Source organism: Triturus cristatus, chromosome 4_1 (genome assembly GCF_964204655.1).
Source record: "Triturus cristatus chromosome 4_1, aTriCri1.1, whole genome shotgun sequence".
NCBI classification, from domain to species: domain Eukaryota; kingdom Metazoa; phylum Chordata; class Amphibia; order Caudata; family Salamandridae; genus Triturus; species Triturus cristatus.
Window position 1 is genome coordinate 297,026,048 of NC_140585.1, and position 24,737 is coordinate 297,050,784.

At 41.6% G+C, this 24,737-nt stretch overlaps 1 protein-coding gene across 32 annotated transcripts in view; it reads left to right on the forward strand.

Moving 5' to 3' along the window:
• Positions 1-24,737, forward strand: part of MICAL3 (microtubule associated monooxygenase, calponin and LIM domain containing 3) — a 1,875,796-nt gene that overhangs the window by 936,515 nt on the left and 914,544 nt on the right. For 21 of the 32 annotated variants that reach the window (XM_085652129.1, XM_085652139.1, XM_085652136.1 and 18 more), the window contains 2 exons: positions 12,973-13,062; positions 21,722-21,814. The exons of 9 other annotated variants lie outside the window; for them this stretch is intronic. In XM_085652129.1, the coding sequence (XP_085508255.1) occupies positions 12,973-13,062; positions 21,722-21,814 (183 nt within the window). The remainder of the gene's footprint in view (positions 1-12,972; positions 13,063-21,721; positions 21,815-24,737) is intronic. 2 more of the 32 variants (XM_085652142.1, XM_085652146.1) reach the window with 1 other exon arrangement.

Here is a 24,737-nt window from a genome sequence, read left to right on the forward strand (position 1 = left end):
CTTGAAAAAGAAAGTGGTTTTGGATGAGCCAACTGGGGAGGATATTCAAAAAAATTCCATCTGAAAACCTTCACTATTTGCAAGACCCAGGCGTCTGATGTTAGGGAGGCCCAATTGTCGGCAACATTTTGCAGTCTACCCCCCATTTTGTATCTCCCCTGAATCCTGAACTCACCTCTTTGATTATTGAAGGAACCACCTCCTCTTCCTCTACTGCCCCTGCGGCGTGGATATTATCTGGTCAGATGGAAGATCCCATACTTGTTAGGGTCCTGCCATTGTCCTCTCCGTGGACTTGTAGGCGGCTTGATTGTAGGTACGGCTGGTTGAGCACCCCTTGCCACGACCGGCTACGCCAAAAACACACGGGGTAAAGATGTGCTTAATGTTTGGGCTTACCAAATTCCTTTACAAAGGGGTCTTCGAAGAGATTACCCTCCGCTACGGGTCCAGCTTCGGAGGTGGCTAGCTCCCCCAATTTAGAATCTATCTTGATTAACAACGACCTGTGTTGTTCTGTGGAAATTGTAGTATTTGCATTTCCCAGAAAAATGACTGCTCTCTGTGCCCAACTAGAGAGGGCCTCTGGGGATATGAACGTGTCCGAGGCCTTAGCGTCCTCCGCCATATCGAGAATCTTTGCCAGCAGACCAGCCATGTCCAGGAGTTTATCCTGGCATGCCCTCCATGAACGATCTATGCCTTTTTTTTGGCTCACTTATAAACTTGGCCAGAAAAGTGGCCATCTTGGGGTCCATCTCTGGCGTAATAGACTTCCCCTTCTAGGGCCGGTTGCGGGCATTCCGCTCAGAGGCAGCTTCTAACCTCTTTATCAAGAGGTTTCCGAAGTCTAGCCGCCATATATGCTGCTACCTTAGGGGCTGGTGTCCATTCCGCTGACCTTGGGTGCAGAAGATCATAAGGGTGTAGCATATCACTCCCTGCATCAGATTGTAGAGTCTGAGCTGCTTTTGCCCGGCGCTATGGTCTACCCAAGTCTCCATCCCCGTCTGAGGTCTGGGGGCACTCACCTGGGTCCCTCGAAGGTAAGACATCAGGATATCCCGAAGGTCCCGCCAAGTCCTCTGAGGGGGAAATGTGGGTTAAAGGGGAGTGAGTGTCCATAAATGCCTTCTTCAAGCGGACAAATGCGTCCGTGTCTACCCCAGCGTCCTCAACGCATTTACGTTTGGGGTCTAAGGCAGCGGTGGAAGGCTGCCCCAAGGTTGGGGTTCCTGAGCTCCAGATAGGTCTTCCCTCGGCACGAGGAGTTGTTGGCGCTGGGCCTGAAGCTAATTTATTTTCCTCTCAGGAGGCGCTACCACCTGAGACTGGCTTGAGGATGGAGGTGTCCATAACTTGGCAAAAATGGTCATCTATGGGAAGGTAAATAACCTCTTCCTTATAGTAGTCCTCAAAATCCTCCATAGCTCCTTAAGAATTGAGGACTGCGGGTAATAGGGGTTAATAAAGGGGGTTATCCTGTACTGAATTATATATACCTTTAAGGTGTCAATTTATGAGGCCTGAGGCCGGGGACCACTGCGCCCTTATGTTAATGAGAGCTAGTAAATTCTGCCTGGGCTGGTCCCTTAATACACAATCAAGAAGCATTCCTACCCGTTTCATGGGTGTTCAACCTCCAGGCAGGGCTCTCTTCTGTCAGAAATAAAAGGATCAATCAAGCGCTAACCAAAAGTCAGATAAAAAAAAAAAATCTTCCCCCTGCGTGAAATCAGACAGACTAACGGTGGCGCGAGAGTCTCCACTCCACTCCACTCCAAAGCCGAAGAACGACTTGCCGGCCCCCGCGGGAGTGAGAGGCGCTTAGGCACAGAGATCAAAGGAAGTGCGGTCCCCTAGCGCCGGGAGGGCTGCACCGCGCAGAGAGCTTCCACAAAAACAGAGCGGACGCGAAGGAAACAAGCTTTGTTCCCGCAGCCGCTAACCTAAAAGAGCATAAATCATGTCACAGTGCAACATAAATCAAGCGCGTATACACAGAAATCGGCGCGCTCGAGAAAACATCCTAATTAAAGCATTTTTTCACCGTTAAATCAGCGAAAACCAATAGAGAAAACAAGACACTTATTTTAATGCTGCTGGAGCAGCGAAGAAAGAGGAGGGGAGAGCGTCCTCCGAGGAAGTCATGGAAGGCCCCTGCTTCGTGATTGGACACTGTTGATAAAGTTTTCTTCTGTCATTTCCTTGAGCATCTTGGAAAGTGTAGTTTGTTGCGTTTCTTTTATGAAAACTGATGGCTGCTGGAGAATAAAGTGTGGAAAGAAAAAGCCTAATCCGAATCCTCCGGTCCTGACATAGAATCCCACTGTCTTTGGTGCCTTATGTGTTCTATTCAGAGATGCCTCAGTTTGAAGTGCCACTTAGTACACCAATTCAAATGAGTTTGGAGCCAAGACTTCCACTGACTCCAGTTCCACAGACAGCAGCAATTGACTGTCTGCCTCAAATATATTCTGATCTGACGCTGCGTACAACGCTGTTATCGGCGCCGCCTACAACTACACAGATAGTGTGAGACACTTTTCTAGATTTGAAGTGACCAGTCCAGATGGGAAGCTTCAGGATTATTGAAAGAACAATCTTGTCAGTTTATAGATTTGGATGAAATCCAAAGAAAGGAAAGCTGCAGAAATCCTGGAATTGCATCTACTAACTTGAGAATGTAACCTAACATCTTAAAAGATGTTTTCCAGATGAGTCCTTCCAGTAGCAAACCACTGGTTCCATTTAATTAAGCATTTTTGTAAACATTGAAGTAACTATGGTCCAAACCTTCAACTGCTCCCGCTGTTCACAGAGCTATCAGCTCTGAGTGATCGGTTTTCTTATCCACTCACCCATCACCTGAAGGTTTAGTGGGTCAAAGTTCATGCAGTTCATGACTCAATCCCGGTGCATTTCCATCACACCCATTGGATAGAGAATCCAAAAAGTTGGAGACAGTGGGTAAAAAAGTATTTGCTGCAGGAATTCTTGCCTTCCAGTCTTAACACGGCATGTATTTTGGTTCATTACACACATGCAGTCTGGGACATGGCAGCCTAAGTGGCACCCAATTTACCAGACCATCTAAAAGACCACTTCATGGAAATAGATCGCAGAAAAGGGGTAAGCCCTACCTGTCAACTAGCACACATCCTCTTGCCCCCCCTCCTCCTTTTCAAGGGTCACTTATAATATTGTTAGATGTGGCAGCAGGAAGTGGCTATCCTGCTGCAGAAGGGGGCAGTGGAGAAAGTGCCAGAGCAGGAATTTGGGCAGGGGTGTAATTCTCAGTACTTCCTGATACCATCAAGAGGAACAGCAGTCTTTTTCCAATTCTACACCTCAGGTTCCTGAATTGGTTTCTAAGAAAGGACAAATTCAGGATGCGGTCTATAGCTCAGGTATTACTGGCATTGGATTGGAAAGACTGTGTTTTGGTGATAGACCTGCAGGTATATTAACATTTAGAAAAGTTACTAAGTATTCTTTAAAGGGTTCACACTTTTCAATATTTCCTGTTTTTACTTGAGTCATGAAGCATGATTGCCAGTATAAGGGCTCTGAAAAGTGCCCAGCACCCGGCCACTGCCCCAACTCTTTCCCATCAGGCAACCTCTGCTGTGCACAGACTTTGGCTGGGGGCAGCGGAGGATGGATGCAGGGTCTGGCCTTCAGCCTGTTCCTGCACACTACACACTGCTATCAGCCTAACCCTGTTCCTGCACAAGGGTTGGGCGGAAGGCCTAACTTGCAGCCAAGCCCTCCACCCAACCCTTTGCCATCAGCCAACCCCTGCTGAACACAGCATATGTTACAAAACATAAGGATCCACCTCTAGGGGAAGGAGGGGGGGGGGGGGGGAAGAGAAGAACCTGGGTTCAGCTATCTAGGGTGGTGGAGGGTGTGTATCCCACTGTGGTTGGACACACACTGTGTTTGTTTAAATACCCCTCACACACCAGAATTGCCCTTGGTGTCATGCTTCATCATAGGGGTCTTCCCGCCCCGCTGCGGGACGGGGCGTGCTACGACCTGCGACTACGTGGGAGCACTGATAATGTAGTGCTATGTGTGATGCAAAAGGGAGGGTCTGAAGTGGATGTAGGTAAGTGTATTAAAAAGGACTTGGCCTCTTTAGACTTAAAAACTTTAATAGGTCAAGGGAGGCTGGTACTGTTAAAAAGGTGGTGCGGAGATGTCCTGCGTAATGTGCGGATACTCCTAGTTGGTCAACATGTTTCGATGCAGCAAGGCATCTTCGTCAGGACAAGAACAAGATCCCTCCTGTATAGATAACGTGTACTTATTTTAATGACTATTGAAAATAAGTGAAAATGCAATTAATAAAGCTAAAGACCTACTAGGAGTATCCGCACATTACGCAGGACATCTCCGCACCACATTTTTAACAGTACCAGCCTCCCTTGACCTATTAAAGTTTTTACGTCTAAAGAGGCCAGGTCCTTTTTCATACACTTACCTACATCCACTTCAGACCCTCCCTTTTGCATCACACATAGCACTACATTATCAGTGCTCCTGCGTAGTCGCAGGTCGTAGCACGCCCCGTCCCGCAGCGGGGCGGGAAGACCCCTATGATGAAGCATGACACCAAGGGCAATTCTGGTGTGTGAGGGGTATTTAAACAAACACAGTGTGTGTCCAACCACAGTGGGATACACACCCTCCACCACCCTAGATATCTGAACCCAGGTTCTTCTCTCCCCCCCCTCCTTCCCCTAGAGGTGGATCCTTATGTTTTGTAACTGATTCTGTGTGGAGGACGAATCCACCTTCTATGCCCGTGGAGGGCTTTACCTCTACACTCCCCAATCTTGTTATTTATAGAGAACACAGCATATGGCCATGCGCAAAAGGGATTTTGCACAGGGACTGATCTGGGCTTCTCTATGGAAATTAGGGAAGTATTAATTGACAAAATCTTTGGCTACTACAATTGTGGGCCACTTAGTCGACTACCACACTTTGGATGACTAAATAAAGTGTAGTACAGAAGAAGAAAAACGATTATTGCCAGTTGAGTTTGTAATAGAAATTCCTTCTAATGCAACCTTTGGACACTTTGTCTTCCCTCTCACACCCCCCACATCCCTTCCAAAAAGTTTCATTCTTAATAAATAAGCCAACAGTTGCCAGCATCTATTACTTGAAGAGCCTTGCCAGGATATACACACTGAATCCTCTATCTTTGAACAGGAAAACTCAACCTAGCTGTCCAGTTTGTTCAAAAAGGCGATGGTCAATGTGGAGTCATTATATCCTCAGTACACTGATTAAGAAGATTGCCATCATAAGTAGAAATACCCCAAAAGTGACTTTTTTGAGCTGCATTCTCCCTGTTTCGCTACTGCCGAAACACCTTGAGTTTTTTTACTTAAACATCTCCATACTCTACAATTTTGGAAAATGCCCCCTGTGGCCCCTCCAATAAGAACAGCCCGCTTATATCTGAAGGGTCTGATAAGGTAAATTCCACACATCATGATCAAGGCAATAATAGAAAGGGTGTCAAAGTCCTGAAAAGGATTATTCACAATGTTTCCTTGAAAAGAAACAAAAATGGTGTTTAGCTGTGGCATCGGGAAAGGCACACGGGAAAGTTTTCAGTTTTTGGTATGATCTATCTACATATGCTTTTCCTCCAATCCTGCTAATACCAAAAGTAATAGCCTAAATGAAAAGAGAACCATGTACTTTATTATTACTAACCCCAGCATGGATCTGGGCAGAGTGAAGCATAATAACCCTGCAATGCTTCACTCTTACTGCAATCCAGAGATTGCAGGCAAATAACTTCCATATCCAGGGTGTCAACCATGCTGGATTTAGATCTTTAAATAGAATGCATTCTATTTTTGTAATCAAGATGACAAACTGCAATCTTTAGCAGTATCAGCAGAGAAAAGTTTACCTTACCTGCTGCATTTAGCAAAAGCAAGTATGAGATCATCGTCTACTTGTATTGATTCAACAGTTTATGATGATGGGCAGCACCATTGTTTTCAATGTGAAACATAAAGCATTTTGAACCTCACACATCTTGAGAGTTAAATTCCATCTTGTCAAAACTCATTAAGCCATCATTCAAAATTATACATAGGACTGGTTTGAATTATTTGGCCTGGAAGATGGCACCCTTTGTTAGAAGTGGCATTTGCAAAACAGTTAGACATCTGGACATTTTCCCTGAAATCATATTAACTTTTCTCTAAAGACCATGCATCACTTCAGACAAATCAACCTTTTATTCCTTAATGTTGTTCCAGATGTCCATCTAAAAAAATCTCTAATCTGACACACCCTTTACCAAATCATAGTTTTCCAGCTGAAAAGTCAGTTCATTATTTAGTTATATTGGAAATTCTGTTCCGACTGAACTAGGTTTTTAGGACTATGAACCAGCTGTTGTCATTTGATCATATGAAGAAAGGTTGTCCTATTTTTTTAACAAGACATCTTAAGATGGTATGAGGTCTGCATCACCTTGTCACTCAAAAGCAGTAAAACCCACTTTCTGAAGCACCAAATTTATATTCCACAAGTGTAATTGCAGTGTCCCTCTGAAACAACTACAGGGAGGCAAAGTAGTCCACACTGCATCTGTGTACTAAACATTTCTGCCTCTGTGGATGCTATTAATCCTTCAGCATCTGTTTCCCTAAGGTGGGCGTCTTCCTGCCTCCAATTGCTTTACAATCAAATTCAAAATCCAGTACTAACTAATAACTCAAATTACAGTTATCCTGCATTGGTATCTTTAACAGATTCACATGCTATTCTCTCTCCTCCCATTTTAAGAAGTGTAGATAAACATTTTTGTCACCAATCCTATTGAAAATCTATAGTGTGATAGCCTCTGAGAGGATGATGGAGCGGGGCACCTAAGTGGGTCAGTATTACGAGATCATATGCAATGTATCATACATCAGTGAATTTCTTGTATTGCTTTTTTAAAGTGCATCATAATTTTCTAACCTGACTTCCTTTAACAAATAAAGCATATGAATTTATGAAGGACATCAGTGCAGTACATTTGTAGTACTACCAAGTGTTTATTTTCTTTTCCAAAGGTGTCTGAAGAGAACACTGCACCTGCTGCTTTTGTCACATAGGAACTCACTGATTCTATGCTAAAATAATTAGTCTGTGACTCTTTTCTCAACGTTTTGATGGAACAATTAGTTTAGGATATAGACACAGCAGTACGGTGCTGCAGTGGTGCTGGTTCGGTCAATCCAAACAAGTGGAGCAGTCTGTGGAGCTGGGTGACATTCCACCCACAAATCCTAATATGGACACTGATAACAATACAGATTCTGGTGCAGAATGTGATCATCCGCAACTCACAAAATAGTTACTTTTTGTTGTACAGAAGGCATTGCATTTAGAATCTGCCAAGTCTACTACTCCTTTGGAACTCTTATAAGACTTGCAGCCTCACACACTTCTAAAACTGATTTTTAGCCGTAGAGCATTTTAAGTATGCTATAATGCATGTTAATGTGCTCACAGCTTCATTCTAAACAAGCATTTGTAAAGGATTTAGATACTACCTAGTGCACACGAAGTATGAAGCATTCTAGTAATGGGAATTTGTGCCTCTCAGTCTGCTCTGATATACGGCAGGCTTAGACAAAGTCTAGGTCCTTCTCTTCCTTTTTATTCTGTTTTGGACAAGCAAATGTAGGCTTAAGAAAATCAAGTAATGCTACTTAAACGTTTCACTTTTCTTTAGGCACATTTATTCCTTCACCGTGTCCAGTGTAAACTAGAATAACATTGAACGATTTTCTGAAATTCCATTTCTTGTGGCTGTTGAAGAGTTAGCCCTAGGAGGTCAAAATAGCTAACAAATAATCTGCTAAGGTTGCCTTGAACATTTTATACTGTATAACTCACAAACTTAACTCTCTGTACTTAGAACGTAAGGTCATAAATCTTCCTTTTGACTACAAGAGACTTTTCTCGCCTACTTCGAAAAATGAAAGATGCTAGTGGTGATGCCTAAGTTCTTTATTTTGATCTACACACCACAAAAAATCAGCTGCTAGCACTAGCAGCTCTTAAAGGTCAAGCAGTTGTTAAAAGAAAAACATTATGCTTTGAATGTAAATTCAGGAAAGCTATTTACCAGTTCAACATTTCCGTTTGGGCAGCTAAAAATCTCCTTTCAGGGTCCCTTTATTCATTCCTCTTCACGAATCAAACAGTGTGATTGCCAGTGCAAAGTAAACTTTCCCTTTTTCAAAACTAATGGTCATCCATCATGCAAGACCAGCGGGTTACCAAGATGGTATTTTAAAGTCTGGCCATAGCCTTAGCCTTCCTCCAGTACCCAGCAACATTGCTCTGGTCATCGGTTATGAAAAGCTTGGGACAGAATTGAAAGATGCATGCTGATGTCACAACTGCAAACACTTAATGCATCTAGACGTCGTCTTCATCCCTAGATAATTCACCACTGTACCTCAGTTATTAATGTGCTAATCTCAGCAGAGAGCTCTCCTACTGGATTTTAGTAAGTTTCGGGGGTACTTACAAAGGTCTACCTGCCACTTGTCTTCTCCTTTAGAGGATGCACCTCTTCCCTTACTTTGACTGGATCATTAGAGTTCAACCTCTGAAAGACAGTGGACAGAAATCTTTAAATAGTGTTAAATACTGTGTACAATCTGGGGCTCTCTATCAACTTTGAAACCCAGTTGATCTTTTGCCACAAACTGCACTTCACTGTAGCTGTTTTCAACACATCCCTTAAATTGGCCTTTCCTCGTCTGGACGGAGGGGAGTCTTGAATGCAGACCATTCTCTATTTTTCTTTCAGGACTTATGAATATCAATAGTTGTTGCAGTTAAGGCTAGGCCTTCAGGCGTCTGGCATTCATGTTTATCTTGTGTAAATTAGATCTATTCAACTTCATCAATCAACATACAGAGATGAACTTTAACAGCCACAGTTCAAGAAGATCAATATTCTGATGATATTGCAGAATTACTCTGTTGGTGACTTCAGGAAACAACTCTTCTAAAATGTCAACCTTTGTAATCTCTGGAAAATTAGTTAGCAGTGACAACCGACTCTTCTGAGAACAAATGGATAATGCATTGTAAAAATCTCTACACCAGCAAGACTGGAATTGAAAGCCATCTTACTGGGACTAAAATCCCCTTTCCACTTCTGCAGGAGAAAGTTGTATCTGTTGTTATAGACTATTCAGCAGCAATATTCTAGTTGATTAGCAGACCAAAACAAAATCCCTTTTGTTGTTTCTTGGCCATCCTTCTATGCTACAATGCAGTCCAGCATATTATCCTCTGTAGTGATTTTCATCTAGAAGGAAAAACCAACATTCCCCTGCATACTGGAGAAGGTTGTACCTTGTTCCATCAGAGCAATAGGTTTATATCGAGAAAATTAATGTTCCTTCTCTAGAGTTTCCATCTTGTCTGGCAGTGGAGTGGAGCTCATTAGAAGATGCACTTAGGTGTTGGTTGGGCACATTTGTCTGTGTTTCCGCTGACTGTTGTGATTGAAAGAACACACTACAATTTGAAAATAACCAGCAATTGCAGATAATTTACTGGAAGACTGTTGGCCTAGAGAACGAAAGGTTATACGCTGTCTTTGTAGATCTCAGAGCAGCGTTTGACCTAGTTCCTAAAACCCTGCTGTGGAAAACACTAGCTGGGGTGGGAGTCCCAGCCTATCTGTGGCCTAATCGAGAGGTTACACCAGAATAACTACTCACAAGTTAGATGCGGTATGCTTAATGAGTACAAAACCCTTTCCTGTAAAGCGAGGTGTAAGGCAGGGTTGTGTGCTGACCCCCACACTTTTTACCTTATTTTTTAAATGATTTGGTCACTTTTCCTAACTGTGATAATGATTTCCCTAGATTATCAGGCATGAGGGTTCCGGCCTTCATGTTTGCTGACTACACTCTTCTTTTAGCATAGTCACTGATGGGGCTCCAAAAACACTTGACCATTTTAGCAGGTTTTGTGTGCTGAGGGGTCTGGAAATAAATATAGAAAAAACAAATATATGGTTTTTAATCCATGCCATGCTACACACACAAATCCCACTCTAGATGGCATTCCCCGTGAACAGATCCACCTTTTTGACTATTGCCCTAGACGAAAAGCTGGATTGGGTGCACCACACTGCCAAAAGGACGCCAAAACTGGAGCAGCATACTGGGTGGTGGTTGAGGGGTTGTGGCTGAAGCTCTTCAAGGCGTCCCACTGTAGATTTGTTTCTCCAGTTGTATACATACCAGGCACTTGCGGTTGCCCTTTACGGCGCAGAGATCTGGGTGCATAAGAACTCAAAATCACTGGTAATGGTCGAAAATAGGTTTGAGGCAGCATTATTGCTAGCACTCCCCTAATACCGCTGAGACTAGTTTAAGTCTTAGACAGATCTCTGAACAGACTGAACTCCGCCCTTTAATTTTCTGCAGACGCCTGTGTTTACCCCTGAACTATTGCTCTATCGTAGTGGGCTGGAGGAGATATTTAGACTTCCTGCTGCTGGAAAATTCCCTTGGATCAAATTTGTCAAAGATTCCCTTATGGGGATGGACTTGGCTAATATGTGGCTTGTTCTGGTGGGGGAATTGTTCATCAATCAGTGCAAAGGAATTAAAAAAAAATCATGTAATGTATTCAAATGTAATAACTTTTTAATGCATGCACAAGGCACTTTATCAACCTCCTTTTTAGTGGCCAAGGACAATTACCACTTTGAAACCTTTTGTGATGAAATTGAACCTAATCTAACCAAAAAAATTGTACGCCGAGTTTAGATATGGATGCTTACCACTTTGTCTTTATGTTGAAATGGTTAGGACCATTAAATACCAATGATCAGGGGTGCCGCATGTGTGGATACAAGAAAGAAAATGTACCCCATCTGTTATTTTTCAGGTCCAGCCTACAGTGGAGCAAGAGCAACGTCGTTGATTTTATAGGTAGAAAACTTGACACTAGAAGGAATGGAGGGAGCATATAGGATTCTTCAAACCGATATGACACCCCATCTGGTCTTAGACGTATCTAGATTTCTGTTTCATGCTTGGTTGATAAGGAGAAGACAGGCTGATGTAACCTAACACAATGGTCTTAGTTAATTGAGTTTTTATAAAACCCATGTTTATATATTTAAAAAACTTTAATAGGTGGTTTGTTCTATTTATGGATTAAGAAAGAGTAATGTCTGGTCCCTTGTTTTTATAAATAGTCCAGATGTAGGTCTTTAGTTTTGAAGTTATAATTGACTTTACAATAGCCACTATATTTTGTATCTCTTTTATGGTATTTTACAGAAATAGAGTAATATGATGATGGTAATCGATTACATCATAGATTTGAACCAGTAGCCCACTCTTGACCTGTAATAACCCCTAAGGGAAGCGCAAGTAGTGGAAGAGAGTGACAGAATTTCCTCTCCATTGGAACTCTTTTCCGCTTTTTCACACAAGACCTAAGCTTTATCTTGAAAGAACATCTGATTCGCAGGAAATCAGATGACCTTTTCAACTCCTGTGGTATTCCCAGTCTAGGCAACAAAATAGCAAAATCTTCTACAATGAGGTGGGTAGCTTTATGCATGTAAAAGTCTGACAGTGTAAAAGGAGGCCAGCCTTCTCTGAGATTTTATGATAGTCCTCAGAATTATTTCAGCATCTGTGGCTTTTCAGAGGCATGTACCCATTTCTGCTAGCTATAAACAGTTGGACTAATATGTAAACCTTTTTATAAACATTATTTGCCTTCATATAGTTGCAAAGATTCAACTTTTGGTCAGGACGTTTCGTATAGTGCAACTTGGTTGCTTGAAACCTTGTGTGACGTTTACAATCTCCCCAAAACTGCATTTGTGCACCTGTGGAATCAGGTTCCAAGCCTTTTGGGAAGGACTGACTGCCAAACTAAGTGGCAAACTTACATCTGTGGGCAATCTGGTACTCTTGGCTCTTCCTCCTGTGACCCATCCAGCCATCCCCTCATTCAGTATATTATTTGCTACAGACTTGCTTGCCAGAAACCTATGTGGGGAACTAATTTGGTCATTTGATGATGCCCAGTGTGGACAGCTGTGGTTTTTAGCAGACTTTTCTAGTTTTGCCTGATGTAGTGATATTTCAAACCAGTCGTGAAGAAGGGAGAACCAGAACCAAGAGTAACAAAATTGCCACAAATATAGATTTCCCTGTTTTGTGATCTGTTGTATTTTACTGTACAATTGTACACTTATCTGAATAAACAAAGTATTCTTTTTTTAAAAGAGGTAGCACTGTCTCAACAATCATATTATTAAACGTTCATATATCAATCTCGGAGCGCTTGACTTTGCTGCTTCGCTTTGCTGCTTCCCTAGTGTAAACCCAGGTAGTAGGTTCTTGCCAATGAGCTACACAGTGTTACCCTACCCCTGAGGGTCCGGGATAACAGCTAATACTGGTCACAAGTATTACATCATAATTCAGAGTCCCTAGGATCTGGAGAACTGGCACAACAGTCCAGTCCCCGGTCATATATTTTGGTGAATGGCAAGATATGGAAGCTCTTAGGATAGTAGAATGCAGATGTGACCACCTACTTTCTTTAATCTAAAGGCTGATTGTCTACATGTGCTACTGAAAAAGGTGCCAGTGGTGATATCTGACTTGCCTGTGTTGGACTTGACATAGCTCAGGTTAAAGGCAAAGACTGATAGATAATTTTTTTTGCACAATAATTAAAATCATTGCAAGACTGATTATATTGTGCTTCTAGGCTTTTAGATGTGATGGAGAGACCCCTTTTAGCTAATGAGGCACTGCTACTTACTAGGGTGTTAATGGACTTACTTAAACAAGGTCTTAGCTTTGATATTTGGGAAATATGTGAAATCTAACTACTTGTATTTTACTGACTTTGTATCCCTTTTATCTGAAGTCCAGGGTTAAGGAGTGCTCACGGACCTGCCCCAAAAAAGTGATCCTGCTCTCTACTTTGTCTTCTACTTTGCCGTACCCCATCCAGCAGGTGACTCTCAGCGCATGCTCTTGGAACCTGCTCTTTTCCTTACCTCATCCGGGTGGTGAACTTGTCTGTGTGCTATACATTCACACTTTTTGAGGCATGTATTTGGCACTTATGCGCCCAGTGAAGCCTAAACATGATTTCTACTGTTTTACTAACCATTAACTGCATTCTGTACTGGCTCGAGCTGACGCTATTAAAGTGCACTTTGTAAAGAATAAATATGGAGGTTTGTGGATGATCTAGAATTCCAAAATATCACGCCAGTTAAATTCTTAGCTTCAAGCTGTTTGTTCTCTTGAGTGTTATTACATTTGCTATACTTTCTCAAAAGTTCAGCTCAGATTGTAGTGTGCAGGCCTGTTAATCAAGGTCTTCAAGGTCCCTTGTTAAATGAGAAGCAGTGGCACCTCGCCGCTGACAAAATATTTTTACACTTTAGCCCCTGTGCACCAACAGACCACTTTTTGCGATATAATGATTTAAATGAGAATTTGGCGCTCTTGTTAGTTGTTGATGTAGCTGCTAACTTTCCCTTCATTAAATGAATGAAGGTCAATTACATTGTGGCAGCAAGGAGATTGTCATGGTAGAGTGTGTGTAATTATGGCCGAGAAAGTAATTTGAGACATGTACTGGTATGATCCAATTTTGACTTCGAGCTTGTGTCCACACCTTATTCGTTGCACCACTGTTTTCCTAAATCCAAAATGTAATCTGTAGTATTTTCATACATGATTCCATACCTCATGAGCCTCTTTACTTTTCTAAACATGTTCTAGAACTCTTCCTTATAATGCATACTAGAACTCTTCCTTATAATGCATCCTTACACTTCAATGTAAGCTATATCACTTTAGTTTGGGAACTTTAATTAGGTTGCAAATTCGCCCTCCTTGCTACAGAGATTTTTTTTTGGGGGGGCACATTGTTATACAGACGTTTATCAAGTATTCAGAACATGCAGAAGAGTGAGGACCATTTAGTCAATGTCTCGTGCAACATCCATTTGAAAGCCATCCTCTCATCCACCTCACTCCACGAGTGATGAGTGAGAAGGACAAATGATGTCTTCCCTTTTAAAAATAAATTTTAGCCCCTCATTCTGCATTTTCACTTATTACCTGAGCAGTGAAGCATGTTGCCCCAAGTCAAATTCAGGAGTAAAATTTGATCTCCAAAAATGAAGGATCCTTCGATCTGGATTAACTTGTGATGCTCTGCAGCCATATTGCCACACACCAATACAGGATTGTGTGCCACAGTGTCTACATAAAGAAGCTGCAAGTTAGTTATCTTGTATATCTGGGTTTGCTGATCCTCCAAGAAGTCAATTCCATTCCAGCTTTCAGTCTCACTAATTTATTACAGAGAAAGCCAACTTACTTGTGGCCTGGGTCTGCCATTTATAGACAAACATGTGAGCCCCCCTTGCCTGAAAAAGCAGTCTGTCTTCTGTCTGGGTCTTTTCCTAGTGCAAAGTGATCTATTGGGTTAATATTGTCATAGCAATATATGGTACTTTGCCATTTTACAGTGTCAGTTATTCATTAGTCTGTTTACTTACTAAATAGGTGGTCCTTTTATCTACTCCTTCTCAGGGGTGTTTTAAGTCGAATTTGGGTGTAAGGTCCATAAGTGACAAAGTACTTACCTAATGACACTTGTTATTTGAGGCTGGGATATACGAATGAGTTGGAGTTTGTTGGCATATAATTGTAGAGAACTAGTGAGCTCTCAGAGCCACCCATTGGAGCCTAACCTATAATCAGGAGCAGATGATCCTAGTTGAAACTCAACAGACTCTGGGCACCTTCATTAACATAAAGAGTGGGCATCGACTTAAAATAATGTGCTGAATGTTGTAGAGAGCGGTTGGGTGAGAGTAGAAGTGATAGGTGACATATTAATAAATTTGTATTTGAAAAGTGTGCCATTGTACTGTGATATAAGCATGCATTTTACTAATTTCATAAATAGCTTAAGTTTTAAACAAATTCTGCTTATTGCAACTGAGCAACACAGCCTGCACCTGCCTGCCAACTACATCTTTTCTTCAAATTTAATTTGTGCTTCTACCGTGTAGTTGTCTTTATTCAGAGTAGTTATCCATTTGTATTATATATTTATTCCTTACATTGATCTGCATCTTCCCCTTTAATCTCGAGCTCAAAATTTAAGAGCACACTCCTTATGTTTTTTCAAGTATTGGGTGCTTTTGTTTAGAAATAGTATTTGGCTCTGCTTTAACCCACTGATTAGATCTAGTATCTGTCTGAATAAACTTTAGGTAAACTGCCACTCTGCTTCATCGAAATCATTGCAACAACTACGTGTGAGAAATTGTACCAGTAGTGTGAATCAATTATGGGGAGCACTAACTTTCTCTTGCAGTATTGGCTGCAGCATTTTTTAATAGAGGGAATAATGGTTAAAGTCTAACGTATGGCAGTGGTTAGCGAAACCTCTTAAGTGGAAATGGTAATTTGATTCAGTTTGTAAATTTTTTAAAGTCCATTTGAAGTTTCCACTGTGTAACGTGTAACATGGTTATGCCTTATTTTATTTTTTTTATGCCAAGGGGACAAACACCTGTGAAAAAGTCTGGTGGAGACACTTCTGTTCTGGTGTAAAATGGTAATTCTGTTAAGCTGAATGAGTAATAAAACAATAATTAACATTGGATAGTCTCATAGAGGACTACAATTCATTCAAAAAGATAGTTGTGCCTATAAAACCTATTTTTCTGAGAATTCTTGAATTTGAAATCAGGGTTGTTGCATTGAGATTAATGAAATAAATTTAAGCATGGGAAATGCTTGAACAGCCCGCGACAGGACATCATTTCAAAAGGTTTAGACTATGAAGTTGATACTTTGGGTTATTACAACCTAGAGGAAATGTGTAAATTTAAGAGTAACTGTACTGATGTGCTACACTTGTTTTAGAAATGCAGCTATATTGTTACACTTGTAGCTGGTGCCAGAACCTAGGGTTGGAATGAGGTTATGTTAAGTAATAGCATATTAAAGTTTCATTTGAGAAATTGCATTCAGGCTCACCCTGTGGAAATAAATCTGTAGAAATGCATGGAAAATCTTCGGACTTGCCTAGCAGTTGGCAGGATAAACTAGCCGGAAACAGTGAAAGAGTTAACAAGGTCGCTATCAAAGATAGAAAGTGTATCATTTTAAATGGTTAGTCAATTTTCTTTGGTTTACTGAAATTTTTGCACGAAAGGCAATTGGAGACTACTTGTATAGTACATGACTCTAATGTGGCTTTTAAATAATGTCACAGTACATTTGCACATACATTACACTAGTGACTTACATGTCAGATGCATGCTTTTTACAGTATTAAAATTCAAAAGTTCTATTTTACCTCATAGGCCGGCCATTATCTCCTGTTAAGACTGGTCTTAAAGTATAAAAGCCATACTTTCATAGATTTAAATCAGAGAAGAACTAAAACATCAATCTGTCTAATTCATTACCAAACTTGAATCTTTTGTAAAAAAAATACCTCAAAGATAATTTTCATAAACGTTGTTCATCTTTGCCTAGGTTCTTCGAGGTTCTACTCTCCTTTAGTGAATATGAATAGGTTTTGTCTTTCTGAGGAAAGGAATGCATGACTCCCATAGGAAAGCAAATGGCCTATGTGAGAGGGTGTCCTATAAACAGAGTAACTCTCTCACACCCTGCGGTCCCGGCATTTTGGAACACATCCAGAATGTGTTTTTTTTTTCAGGATTGTTTACAATAAATTTACAAGAAGTGCTTGAGAAGCTGGTGAACTCAGTTTGTGAATTTTAGTAGGAAATGATTGCCCTGTCTCTAGCTAGTACTATTTTAAGAAAGACTCCAATTCCAGAGACTTATGAACAAAACTTGACTTGGAAGAACGCTAGATGGAGGAACCTGTGAATGTCTGCCTGAGAAAGTCCTGAGGCTTGGATACTGTGCCCAAGTTTTGAAAATGCATCTGAAGGGTTAGACCAGTTGGGCTCATATAATTCCAGGGAGATGAATGACACAGAAGGGTGCTTTTGTGGAAGAGTCAGCAAACTAGTTGTGACAAACTTTTGACTGGACTGTAGTTAGTGGGCGCGATTGAGCAGATTTCTGCCGTCTATCTGTGACCTAGTAAACTAGAAACGGTCCCACCAGTTTGGGAGCTTTAGGATGGGTCGTAAGGAAAGCTGCGCAGGATCCCAACAAGTTTGCCATTTTTTTGACATGGGCTCTTGCCATGTATAAATCTATAAACTATGTTTTACCTTCCCATTTCTCATGATTGCCTTTTGACGTTTTTGTCCAAGAATGTGTAACTCCTGATCCCTTTACAGTTTTTATTATTTTGGTATTACCAAATTTTCTCTTTTACAATTTTTTTTTGCTGTTTGATTTTTTGACTTTACAGTAGTTTTATGGGCTGTTTTCTTGCTTTACTCATACTGTTCTCTGATAGAAATTTCCTTTGCTCAAAATAGCAGTAGGGGTTTTGGAGTATGAATCCTTTTCTGGATTCACATGCTGTGCAGGTGTTGTGCCATCTTGAGCTTGAGCCCAAAAACATGTTTGTCCTTCTCTTTTCTCTTTTTCTTGTGGGCATAGTCACCTTTTGGTGGGTAGTTCATGCCCTGTGTGACGTCAGACTAGTCCCGTAAGTTCCTGTGCATGGTAGCCATCTTTAGGTTATTTTTTTCTGCTGTTGGGTCTAAAAGCATGACAGAGAAACTCTGAAGAATCCTTGAAAAAAACAGAGGGAAACCAGAAAAATACAAACACTGGAGGCATGGGAATGATGGAATACCAGAGCTGGGGAGTCTTTTCAATCTTGATGGGTACCATGCCGGTGAAACCTACGTGGCCGGAGAATGAAGAGGAGAGACACAGCAAAGGTTCATGGAAAACGCCTCCTTTATGTTCTGCTGCAACTGCAACACGAGGTCGGCATCTGTGCCTGCCTAAAGACCATTAGGATGAAGATTGCAGCCTGCGCCGAATTTGTACCAAAGACACTCAAGTTACAACACTTACTAGTACACTACGCCATGGCTAGAAGACACAAGAATCCCTGAAAGACCTTGGCCCATCCAGTGAAAATGAGGAGGACATTGAGGAGGCCGAAACAGCGTAAGGAGGGGAGTCTGATGCCGAAGACATAGACCCCAAAAAGAGGGAAGCACTCAGAAAGGTTGTGAAAGATGCTGAAAGAAAAAGGCAGACTGTAAAAAATCCACTGAAAGGCTCAGGCGTTAAGTCATTGGACTTGAAGTCCCCGAAAGCAGACTGTGCGTCGAAACACCCTGCATGGGTCCCAACCAAAGCACACTAATGGGGGGGGGGAGCCTTAGAAAAAAAACCTCAACACAAACGGGTGCTCGAGTGGTACCGATGCCAAACAAGGTCGATTGGAAAGAGTGAAGTCATGAGGCCGAAATAATATCCCTTCTCCAGAGGAAGGAGGAGGAGTTTGATGATTCCCTGAGTAAGTTTTGCATCCCAACAAGTTCTTCGGGATCCACTGAGAACGGACAGGCAGATATGGAGGCTTCCTCGACTCCGAGCTACACGAGGAAGAACAGGAGGAGTTCTTTGAGTTAGAGGATGAAAAGACTGCAACGTTTTACAAACACAGCCAGTTCTAGGACACATTACACAACCTCAACCCCAAGCCACCGGAGGGGGGGGGGGGCGTGGATAACTACCCATCCCGGACTTAACCCCCGAATGACCTGTCCTTGTAAAGCAGCCTCATTAAAAGGGCAGCAGACCTGTATGCGGTCCAACTGGAGGAAGGAAAGGAATACTCTTGCTTCCTACCAGATGCACTCTAAGAAAGCAAATATCTATCTGCCCATGCTTCTCAGCATCCTTGACCAAGGAAAGGAGGCTTCCTTACCCATTCATGACATCTGCATGTCCGTGATTTGGTCATCCCCATACCTTCACGAAGCACTACAGTTTGGACATCTAGATAAACAAGGAAGCACAGGTTGAACACAGAGTACTACAGCTCCTGTTTGGCAGCCCACCTTACTAAAAAAATGAAATACCACTACGTAATCAGATTCACAGTATGTGAATCCAGAAAAGGATTCATGTTGCAAAACGAAATGGTTACTTACCAGTAGGAGTGGTTTTGCAGCCTGAAGAGTTTTCCGGATTCACATGCTGCCCACCTGCCTCCACAGGGGTGTTGGGGGGTGGGGGGGAAGGGGGGGGGGGGGACTGGCACTCGAAAGTGAATAACACTTACAGGCAAGAGTAATTCCGAAAATGTTAAAAAAAAAAAAAAAAAAAAAAAAGAGGGGGGAGAGAAAATAATCTGAAGATTAGTGATCACGCACAGGTACTTCCGGTGCGTTGTCTGATGTCACACAGGGGGTGAACTAAAAAAAAAAAAAAGGACATGCACGTTTTCGGACCCAACCACTAGATGGTGGAATAGATGCACAGCATGTGAATCCAGAAGCTTGTACGGGCTGCAAAACTACTCCTACCAGTAACTATTTTGTTATGGTCCATATTTTTCAATGTGAGCACATTTTCAAAAAGGTAATGATGATCCCTGACCCACGACTGTCATAATGCATAACCACTACATTTAAACATTTCAGGCATAGACAATCGGAGGAATCTTCATTAAACTTGAAACAAAAAACACGCTATTTAGCCCTAAAGTTGGTCTTCTGAGAGCAAGGCATAATCAGGTCACTGTTTACTCCAAGGTTAGATTTCTTCCCATTCTAGGAGATTTCTCCAATGTCTGCTGTAAAAACAGCTTTCGTGTTCGGTTTTGAGCAACTTGAGGATAGCCTTTATATGAGCTAAATGTTTGTGCTTACTTTTGTATGTATAGCACAAGGCATTAAGACTCAGTTTTCACTGTTTTTATCAGTTTAAAGTTTTCCATTTGAGAGTTAGTAATAAAACATTTTGCTTCACCCATCAGTCCTGTATTCAGCATATTATTAGCCCTGCCATATAGCTCATCCACAACAGGACCATACTAAATAGCGGTTGTGACAGCAAACCCCGATAGCAAAATCACCTTCCGGTGATACTCCTACTATTTACTGTGGGTGTAAATAAATGTTATTGTATTTCCAAAAACAAACTGCTTATTTTGCCACCGAACATTATCTTTTACTTCTTCTCCAACTGTTGTTTTTCCTCTACCTGCAGGATTCGGAATTATCCTTTCCACAGCACTTCTTATGCAAAACTGAATTTTATCAGTATATTGTTCCCTGGAATGCTTCCTTATATTCATTTTTGAGGCCATGATGCATTTTGCACTAAGGCAATTGTGCAGCAAACATTCTGGCTGTTTGTGTTGGTCCGATGCAATAATGTTGCCACAAATAGTGGTGGAATTAGGTGACATGGTATAATGACTTAATTTTGGCTTTTTCACTTAAGTGTAACTTGAAATTCCACCAGCGTAATTTATAGAACACCCGCACCTAACTTTCAGAGAGAGAGAGCGCAAGAATCTTAGAGCAGGCAAGAAAAATTGTCACTTTTCTGAGACACAAACTGCATATTTTTGCACAGGTTACCTTTTTGTACGGGAGAATAGTTTGTGGGAACTAAATCATCTGCCATGTCATCTGCAAAACTGTAGATGTCTCAATGAATTCCTACTCTGCGGTTGCGAAGTGTAACTTTTCTGACCATGAATTGAGTAAGTGCTTAGAATGGATCAGATTGTCTAGGTAGAGGAGATGGGTGGTTTAATGCATGTGTCAAATTTACCTAAGATGCTGTTAGTGTCTGCTGTGCACATACGTTTTCCCAGTTTGCTGATAGAAAATGATGATTTAAATAGACAGATTTGCAGTCTGTTTTTTATTGTCCCGTTGTATTTTTAGGTTTGCTTTTTGGTCCATCTAAGAATTTGGAAAATCTGGCTGCAATTTTATAATGAGATGGTCCTTTTGTGCTTCCTAAAGACACTTGGTTACTTTTCTTTTTACATTTGCAAAGAGAGGAGCCTTATATGGAAAATAACTTGTTCGGAATATGAACACAAATCTCAAGTCTTAAAAGCATGGTCTACAAAGCGCACATGGGACTTCATTGTTTTTACTGCAAGTTACCTTCTCTATATATTTTTCTGAGTCCATTCCTGTATCTCAAGTTTCACTGGTCTTTTGTGAAAAACGTATGGTGCTTCAGCTTTATTATAAATGTTAAGAAATGTATTTACTTTGAGAACCTTGACCATTCCAATGTTTACAGTGACGAAGAGCCTTTAGGTGGAATGCAATAGGTATGTAATGCCTGTTTGGAATCCCAACTAATGTCAGTGTAATCCCGTTGCATGGGGATCGGACTGCTTGGTGTTAATAGTGCCTCATCAAGAATGCGTTGAGTCAGCAGTGCTCAGTTTCAACGCTTTGCATTGGATGCTTTTGGCAGAAAGAGAGTAGTCTGTATATTGCGTTAATAAATATTCTAAGTATAGGATTAGGGGTGTTGGGTGGTAATTGCAGGGATCACTTTAGAACACCTTGGCTGTTCTGCATGTTCTGGATACCCACGCAGGTCACAGATACACGTTTGATTTTGTCCATGGTTGCATGTTTTGGGGCCCGTCCATTCCTCTCCTTTGCCCTGATCTGATCTCTCTCCTGCCTTGTCTGCAGGCGTCCGGCGGTGTGCCCGTGAGCCCACTGGAGATTCAACAGAGGGCATGCCACTTGTCTGCTCTCCTGAAGCAGAGGCCAGTGATGCATCAGGTGACTTCTGCATAGTCTGTCTTCATGTGAATGGATCTCCATTTTGTAGCAAGATGGCAGCACATAGTACATTTTTTCGATCTTGCATTTTAAAGGTGCATCTTTTGACCTGGTGGAACATCCAACATTTACAGTTTACCTTTATTTGCACATATACGCTCAGGCTGGAAACTGTGACCTGCTGATCGTCTTTAGTATCAGCCTTTGCACTGTAGACAAAGGTCCGTATGTTCTAGTGCTAGAGCGGGAGGTTTTTTGAATGGTATTGACTTGTTATAAAATGCTCTTCCCTGACTTGACTCTTGAGTGAACACATTTGTATGTAGCCGTTTTACAGCTGGAAATTCAAAAACGTTGAAAACAGTTGACCAGTAACTGCAGTCTCAATATTCGTATTGTATTAAAAATGAGTGGCTTTTAGTAAAGCAGGTGCGGCTGGTGCTGCAGAGCAGAAGCACCAAAGGAAACAAGAACACAACTTAAGACTAAGAGCCAGATCTACAAGGTTTTTCTGTCGCAAACTCAGAATCTAAGCTTTTAGCAATGTACCAGACCCATTTTAGTTGTCTGTACATTTTTACCGACTCCTAAAAAAGGGCTTAGAAATGGATAAGGAATCACTATTTGGAAGAGGTTGTTGTAGGCACGATGTCAATCCTGATGTATAAATGTTGTAGGACCGAAATAGCGGTCACAGATCATTGAACAGGTATTCATCCCCAAGTAGGTTACTAACATAATATATAACAAATACATATATATAAATGTATGTATGTATGCATGTATATCTTCCAGTATGTATGTGTAAGTATATGTATGTATGTGTTTGTGTGTGTGTGTGTGTGTGTGTGTGTATATATATATATATATATATATATATATATATGAAAATCCAAACAGCTGTCTCCCACCTCCAACCGGCGAGGAAGAAGCACACGGACACCAACTCGTGCTTCACAGGTATTTAATGTTAATCAGCACCCACACAGCACGCCATTACGCGTTTCGGCCACCAGATGGCCTTGATCACATATATATATATGTGTGTGTATATTTTTTTGAAATGCAATAAGACATGGTGCTCTGCTGAACCCGTCAGGCCAACATCTTTGTGCTCACATCCAATTGAAGTGAGTCAGTTTGAACCTACCTCACTATAATTTATGAGGTAGGTCGGATTCTGACCCACTACAATTTTGAATTTTAAAAAACTGCCAAGGCCGGACTGGCCATAGCCAGCACCGGGCGTTTTCCCAGTGTGCCGGAATGGGGAAGGGTCATTTTCAAGTGGTGAGGGCAGTTTTTTTTTTCTGGGGGACGGTTTGGCAGCAGTACTACAATATCGGCCCCACTGTAACTAAACAGACAACCCCACTCCAACCTCCTCCCCCCTGCCTCCCCTTACATAGTCTGGCAAAATTGCCAGGGCTGGTTTGTGTTCCCAGTCTGGCCCTGGAACCGACCTGTTAGTCCACAGATCGTTCTCAACCATCTTTACTGGTATTTTGTAACCATATATAGGTACATATAACCGTACGTATGTTTTGTGGAGTTAATGAACATACTAATGACCTTCCCTCACGTTTTTTTACTTCTAAATTACTTTATTGGATTGTGTAGGCTGACGGACTAGATTTTGTGAATCTGTTTACGGCCCTCCCTAGCTTCTCTTCTTCCGGCAACTGTTCAGCGCTCCCTCAGTGAAGTTGTGCAGTTTGGAGAAAAGCACATGTAGTCATTTTTCCAATTAGCTGTACTGTATACGTTGACGGTACATGGTCTTCTAAAATAGATTGCTGTACACTGCCTATTGTTAAGCAGCCTATGAGCACAAACGTTTAGTCCTTTTGAGTTGTGCATATTTGTGTTTTGAAGTGACTGCCAATTTGTTTATGTGCAAATTATGCCTTTAACATCCACTGGGTTTATACCTGCGGCTAATGTTCATCAATGAAATTAAGTGCTCTTATTCTGCTGTTTATCAGCAAGTTATTTAATACTCCTTGCCATCCTTTTATCAGTTACTAAGGGTCTATTTCTTTGTTCTTTCTCTCCACCTGTTTGCATGGAAAATGATAATTTCCTTCTTACTTTTTTTTTTTTAAATCATATTTTATTGCATTTCTTATTTACTTTTGCATCATTACAATGTGCATAGCTTGTAACATTTTATACATCCAGTCTAGTATACATTAGTCCTGTGCAGCCCTCCGCCGCAATCCAGGTATATACAACATCTTACTACAGCTGGTGCATTGTCTAACAGTGAACTAAAAGAAGGTGGAAATGTATTACAAACATATTACTACAATATTGATACTAACTACCCAGAACTCCCCTCATCCCTCCCTGATCTAATGCATACCACTCCTTCCGGTCTTGCAAATGTAAACTTCAGCCTATGCTGGTTGCCTGATCGTGTGCCTTGATACCCCCTGCATATACTCTGGCTTTAGGGCTTGGTTATTTTTGTATATATTAGATTCTAATACCTATGGCTGGGTTTCAGCTGCCGCTATGGACTTTAGAACTTCCAATAAAGCATCCCATTCTAATGCTATTGGTACTTTCCGCAACCCTTTAAGCTCTTCCCTGTGAAGTGTTGCGCTCTCTGCAGTGCCCCATCGTATTCATTCCGAGTGCCATGCCAAGACGTCAGGAGGTCTCTGTGATTTCCATCTCATTGTAATGTTACGTATGGCTAATATAAGTGCAAGATCCATAAGTCGGTATTGTACTCTGTTTATGCACTTGTGTATGCAATCCTAGAATGCACTCCTCCACCATGTTCTTCACCTCCTGCTCCGTCGCTTCCCCTATTCTATGCCTTATGGTGTCCCAATACCTTCGTATTTTTGGACAGATCCACAACATGTGTATTAGGTCAGCTCCTTCTAACGAACACCTCGGACAGTGGTGTTGC